Here is a 7,088-nt window from a genome sequence, read left to right on the forward strand (position 1 = left end):
CTCATTTCTATTTCCGCATGATTAGCTTATTATTATCCTCACTCTTATCGTTGCTATACTTTCGACCCTATGGCTTCCAATTAGACCCAATCTTAGTTTTTTTTTCTTAGTTACTCACGCTAATTGCCCTTTGCTTGAACAATTGACAACCATCACTGATAGACCTTTCAAATGATCAGGGATGGTGTACATTACTTTGATGACTACTAGAATTTGTATGGTCGCTATAACTTTGTTTTGCTCTATTCCATCTTTCAACACAATTTTTAAGCCTTTGCATTGGTACACTATACCAATCCGAACCGGACAATACAAGGCATACCATACCGGTTCAGTATCAGTACTCAATATGGGTAGCATACCGACGTTTCGTACATTCACAATTGATAAACCTAGAAGATTGAAGAACCAATAGGCGACAAGCACAAGAGAGCACCAGTATTAAGTATTTTGCAATTCATAGAACCTTATACTCTTCAAACTCCCAAACTGTTATTAGGATTATGCCTTGCTAGCTTGTACCCTCATGCAGTGGTTCTGCTTTTGGAAATTTCTTATGGACATGATTTTCTATTTTTTCTGTTTTTTTCTTTTTGTCCATCTTCCTGATTCAGTACTAGTTAAGTAAAAATTATCTTCAACTTCCCTTAATCTCACTAAGCAAGCTAGCCTAATTTATTATGTACCATGTGATTATATACCACAAGTTTCTTCATCAGCTGACATGCTAAGGAATCCCACATATGGGCCTTGCTAGAAATGTAACATGGTACAGCTAAGCCAAAGAATGTGGTCAAGGTTTTGACCAGTGGCATGGAATAGAGAAGTAGAATAGGTGTTGGAACATAAAAGAAATTTACTTGTAAGCTACTTTAATTGAAGTCTAGACATCATACTTGATCTGATCTGGGAAGGATTCCATCACTTAGGCCCTGAAACAGGCTGGTCAGAGCAAAAAATTTCTTTTCAAAAAAGAATTTGACCAGATATATCTCTTGATCTAGTAAAAATTGGGTGGATTGTTGAAGACAAAATTAATGTAGAAATCGAGATCTAAAATCAAAATCTATCTCCTATGACATTTTAGCTTTTTCATGATAATTTTCATTAGTCATATCAATTTTGAAAAGTTTGTGATCTCTTTTAATTGTAAAAGAAATCTGATCAGAGTTGTGTAAGAATGGATCTCACTAGTATAAATAAAGGTATTGTACTTCAATTTTGTTATGCATTAATAAAAAAAAGGGACTTAAACTATACTTTCGCCATTTTTTCTATTTTCTAAAGTTTCTTTAAAGTGATTCGAGTTGAGCGGGTTGAAGAATTTTTTCTTTTTCCCCAATTAGATGAGGGCGACATCAAAACTTTAGTACTCTAGGGGTCTTAGTTTATGGTCCAGATGCGAAGCAATTTAAGCAGACAGGAGAAAATCTATCGGTGCTTGAAGCTCATTGAAAGATAAAACAAGTATGATTACTTCTACCACGACGGATCAAGGGACATCTCACAAATGGAGGAGAAGATTGTCCAACTCGCCAAGCTCATATCTCAACTTGCGATGCCCTTAACTAAAGCACTACCAACTCCTATAGCAAAGCTCTCTTCAATATCTAGAGACGAGGATCTATCATCAAGGATTGAAAATATTTTTCTTCAATCATCTAAAGTGGAGGCTTGAATCAAGATCCTTGTATATAATGAAATTGTTGATATACAGAAGTTGGACAACTAGACCATTTAGTGACCTATTTTACTATATATAGATACACTAGTGCCGAAAAGGTAGTTTTTGACTATCTCAGGCTTTCCAACTATGCTCTTACTTCATGGAATTCATGCATGAGAAAAAATGATATCTTTAATTTGACATAAAGCAAATTCAAAAGCCTAATCAAGATGCAATTCCATCCAATTAGCCACGAGAAAAATTAATCGATCAAGTGATAATACCTACGATAGCAATAGCATCAATTTGTCATAGACTACACCACCAAATTTCACATCCAAGATATCTCACTCTGAATCTTTATCTATGATCATGCAGTCTTCATGAAGTACATTGGAATGTTGAATGTTCTAACTCAGGGAGGATTGGATAGGATCCTGGAGTACGATCCGCTACATTGGAAAACTGCATCATGAACCAAACTTCCAAAGGCATGACTAACTCACTTGCAGGATGTCCAATTAAGATGCTCTTATTTCTGAAATTAGATAATTTTTTAAACTCTATGATGTAGCACCATCTTGTAAAGGTGCAATGCATCGAGTGATTGAGACAAAATTTTAATTTTTGAGCCCATAAACGAGTCGATTAAAGAAAAAATTTCTTATTTGGAAAGATTTTGATCAGACATATCTCCTAGCATAGAAAGAATTAGGTGAAGCAATTGCAAAAAAAGTCGATATAGAAGTCAAAATTTCTCTCTTGTAAGATTTTAGCTTTTTTCGTGATGCTTTTTGCTAGTCATATTTATTTCGGAAAAGCTATAATGTCTTTTAACTAGAAGAAAAATCTTACTTGAATGTGCAAGGGCAGATCTTGCTAGTATAAGTAGAGATTTTATAACTTAATTTAATTATTCATTAAGGAGAAAAGGGAATTTAGGTTATACTATTGTAAATTTTCCTATTCTCTAAATTTTCTCCTTTTTTTTTGGTACAAATTCTCTAAATTTTCTATAAATTGATTCATGCTGAGCAGTTTAAACGAATTTCTTCCTTCTTCCTGATTGATCAGTACCATGTCCTCTGGGCAATGCTAATTTTACAACCCTGTCAACCTTCTGATCGAGTTGGAAAAGAATTTATTGCCCAAACTTAAGGAACTCGTTTCTTGAGGTGAGAATTTTGTACTGCTTGGTTTCTGGACGAATTGAAGGAGATAGAGAGGTTGGGAAGCAACTTTTTTAGTTTCTTATTGGTGAGCCTTCTATATTTTGAGTTAGGGAACTGTCAAAGGTTTTATATGTAAAGGATAATATCCATGAACACACTTGTCTACTGTCATAGTCTGTTTATGTCCAATGGTAGGGAAAATTGCACAAGAGTTTGGATTAACTTCCATACTCTAGGATGTCCTGTTGGTTCAAATTAATATTTTGCAATCCCTGCTACGACGACTTTGGACCATGAGTATGGATTCTGTGCATAGCTTAGAGCCCTTTGAGAGATTCCTGTAAAAAGGCTGGTGTAAATGTTGACGATGGTGATCTCGAAGTGCAGATTTTATAGATGATAGCAAAAGAATACTTATGGCTATACTAGTCTGATATTGATGGTTCAGTGTGTTAATTAGGATGGTCATGGAGGCTAGGTCAGAAAACTTTGAGGTTTTGCCAAAGCGGGTTTCTAGAATTTTAAGTTGCAGTAGGGACGGTGTAAATCTTTATCCATAATATTTTTTTTCTATCTTAACATCATACCGAGCTAAAATTAGATAACAAGATAATAATATACCGAGCTATAGTTAATAATATAGCTATGAGGTTTTTACCGAACTAGAATTAGAAAACTATGAGTTTTTTTCCAATTTTAAGAAACAATGAACATCATATTGGTCTATAGTTAATAATATAGCCTAGTGACTTGCTCCTAGGCAGTCAACAAGATAGTTGTCCTAGTGGAGTGAAATAGTCATATTATTAGATAACAAATCTTATTTCACATGATTGAGTTTGGTTGCTGGGAATGTTAATATTGATGTGTGGCGAAAACTTGGATAGAGTGAGGAAGATGAATGTCAAAGGAAGTGTAGAAGATTGCACTGGTTAAGGACAAAGTGATGTAGAATTAGTAGAAAAGAAACTATCATGTCTAATGCAGATGGAGGACATGATCATGACAAGAGGATCTTGCATCTATGTTGAAGGATTTTGGAGAAGGGTAGAAAGGCCTAAGCTAACATCCTGTAGAAGTTGTGAGAATGGATTTAGAAAAGATTTACATTAGTTTTGGAGCTTGTTTTGATAGTCATTATTGATGATGCTCGATCTCCCCAAATTAAATCATCTAACCAAGAGAAACCATGCACCAGAATAGAAGAGGTCACCTCACCCATGAGTAAATATTCATAGTAGTCTCACTGTACATCTCTCTTGGTATATCCAGATAATAGTTAGGAATATAAATTGAAACATTCTTGAGCTTTTTTTGTGGTTATTGTTCCTCCTTATGGCAACACTTCTTGCACGAGCTAAAAAGAGCAGTGGAATTCCTGCCTATCTAATTGGCCTTTTGGGAATCTGGAGGAAGCAAACGATTCCAAGAAAGGATGTAAAAGGATGGATCCTGTTCTCTGTTGCTGTCACCTGGGCCATCTTGTTGGAAAAGAATGAGAGAATTTTCAAAGGCAATACCAAGATTGTGATGGATACTCTCAGATCTTCAAAGAAACATATGTTCAACTGGGCAGTTATGATCTTTTTCTAAAAAAAATCTTATTATTTATTTTTCGGTGTTTGTTCTGAATCGGACTGGCATAATCAATCTACTCTGCGTAACATACCATTTTACAAATGATAAAAGATAGTTGGTAATTGTCAGTAGTAGGCAGCGATCGATGCTGATAAGTGGTGGAGGTTGGCGATGGCCGTCACCATGGTGATGGTAGCAGCATGTGAAGGTGGCTGCCACTAGTGGTGGTGAGGGTGACATTATACTGTTGCCGGTTCTTAAAACATCAAAACTATATTTCTTAGTTTTCATAATCTCCACAATCTAAGTATCAGTTTCAAAGAACTCAAACTAGAAACTGGATTACCAAAGATCAATTCTGCTACAGTAAAGAAAGAAAAAGTTATAAATAAAAAAAGAAGGAACGAAAGAAACCGGCCGGCAACCATGCCGAAAAGGTCCTAAGCTTGCTCTTCACAAGGGCGTCTACAGAGAGGGCATCGATGACTCCTCATTAGCCACTGATCAAAGCAACGGCTGTGGAAGGCATGGGAGCAAGGCAGTCGACTCACTCCCCGCCCGACTTCGAACTCCTCCAAGCATATCGCGCACTCCTCTTGAAATCCGTCTTCTTGAACGTAAGTCGACCGCTCCACCTTCATGATAGAAGAGCTGCTCGCCGGAGCGCGACCAACCCTCACTCCTCTTTCTCCTCTACGAAGGAGGCCGGTGCTGTCGAAATAATAATGCCGCACGCTGTCAGCTGTGTCGTCTTCCTCCCTCTCGAGAGGCATCGCCCGGAGCGAGCTAACCATGTCTGCAATGTCGTTGGGCGATAACTCGCGTGCATGGAGGACGCTCACGTCGACAAGAAGCTCGAGCATTGTTCGGGTTGTCGGATGCTGCTGCTGCATGGCTGCTGCGGCTTCCGAGGTGAAGCGGAGCATCCGCGGCTCGCAGAGCTGCTGCGTTGTCGTATCGAGACGGCGTAGCGCGGTGGAGACTATGCGCGGCAGAGATTGGAGGAGAGGGAGCTGGGCAAGATGGAAGTAGAAGAAGATGGTCTCGGGGAACGGGGTGGTCTCGGGGAAGGACAAGAGGTCTTCAGCCCGTTCATGGAAACTGGTTAGGCGAAGACGGAGGAGCACCTGGGCATCTCCATGTGGACGTACTCGACGGGCTTTGAGTTGGAGGAAGGTGTTCCCAAGAACGGAGCTCTGGGACATCAGCGCCATGGCCTTCTTACTCTTCTCCGCTCTGAACAAGGAGTGGTGAAAGAGTAGGGCCTCTAATATATAGAGTTTTGGGAGCCGACTTGTTTCTTGAGTACTCCTAATCAGAATAGGAGAGTGAAGGATGAGCTGGCAAAGGATATTCACTAGCGTGGGTTGTTATCTTCTTCTGGTTTCAAACGCGTTTCGCCAACGGTCATGTGGGTCGGTCTCAACTGCGGGTGCCATTTTGATGCTGCTCAAGCCCGGCCCAAGCCGTGCTCGGCGCGAAATTTTCTTAGCCCTAAGCTTTTATGATAAAACGCCAGATTTTCTCGACATGTAAACTTAATGTGAGAAGATGTGGAATCTTAGCTAGATACATTATTTTAGTTATTGTGTGCAGAAATTGCTGCTGAAAGTGTTGCCATTCAATTTTCGACCGAGGTTGTAGTGCATCTCAGCTAATCCTGAGGTTGGTGAAAACCGAGCTGAACTAGTTGGCCGAGATTTGGAAAAGCTGATCTCCATCGGATTAGCCTGCAAGAAGTCTGCTTATTGGAAAGTTTCTGATGGAGAATCCTTTGATCCCTAAATCAGAATAAAGATACAATAGTATAGCAAGAAGAGATTTCAACAAAGTGTACTTCTATGTAAATAATATTGCATGATATCATATTGCATTGCATAATTCTTGTGAACCTTAGGCCTCTCGGATCGCCCCTTTATATAGAGGAGTCAATATTGTCGTTACCTAGGTCAGTGTGGTGTGCACTAGTTGCCAGGCAATGGTCGGTACTACGACTATGACGTGGGCAGTGTAATACTGTCGCGTGCTGAATGCAAAGCTGCCCCTACAGTCGGTCGCTGTCATGACGACCCATTGCCTGGACTGTCAGTCCTTATCAGCACATGTTGATTGGTTCCTTGGTTGCATGCGAAGTTGTGGGAATGATGGGCTCAAGTCGGCAGCTCCAGCCGACTTCAGCCCAAGGCCCTTTTGAAGAGCCAGAATAGAGGATCGTGATCGCGATCCTCTTTGGCTTCATTAGCGCAATGGTTGCAGAGGTGCTGCGGCCGTTTCATGGTTGCCCACGGCTGCTGATCCTTGGTGAGTCGTTTGAAATTTCTCTATAAAATCCCTCCTCTGCCATTGACCCATAACCGAGCCACCATCTTTGAACTTCACCTCCCTTGTAAGAATAGGCCTTGAATGGGCCTTACTGGACTGAAGTCGGCAAGCCCAGCCAACTTCAGCCCATGGCCGAAGGAAGAGGAGGGACAGAGGATCGCGATCGCAATCCTCTTCCTTGGCATGACCGGGAGTGCAGGCATCACGGCCATTCTGCGGCAGCCCCGTAGCCATTCCACGGCTGCCTCACAGCCGTTTGAATAGCCGCTGATCTTGCTCAACTGCCGCAAGAATCGCGGCGGTGACCGAGCCACGTTCCAAAACCCTCTCTATAAAACCCTTTCCTTCCT

General features: G+C 40.5%; 1 protein-coding gene across 1 annotated transcript; it reads right to left on the minus strand.

Moving 5' to 3' along the window:
• Positions 1-4,839: 4,839 nt before the first annotated feature.
• Positions 4,840-6,000, minus strand: LOC108511340 (E3 ubiquitin-protein ligase DZIP3-like). Its single transcript, XM_017842955.3, has one exon. The coding sequence runs from the start codon at positions 5,628-5,630 to the stop codon at positions 4,857-4,859; it is 774 nt and encodes a 257-aa protein (XP_017698444.1). The 5' UTR covers positions 5,631-6,000; the 3' UTR covers positions 4,840-4,856.
• Between the last annotated feature and the right edge of the window lie 1,088 nt (positions 6,001-7,088).

This window comes from Phoenix dactylifera, unplaced genomic scaffold (assembly GCF_009389715.1).
Source record: "Phoenix dactylifera cultivar Barhee BC4 unplaced genomic scaffold, palm_55x_up_171113_PBpolish2nd_filt_p 000852F, whole genome shotgun sequence".
NCBI classification, from domain to species: Eukaryota; Viridiplantae; Streptophyta; class Magnoliopsida; order Arecales; family Arecaceae; genus Phoenix; species Phoenix dactylifera.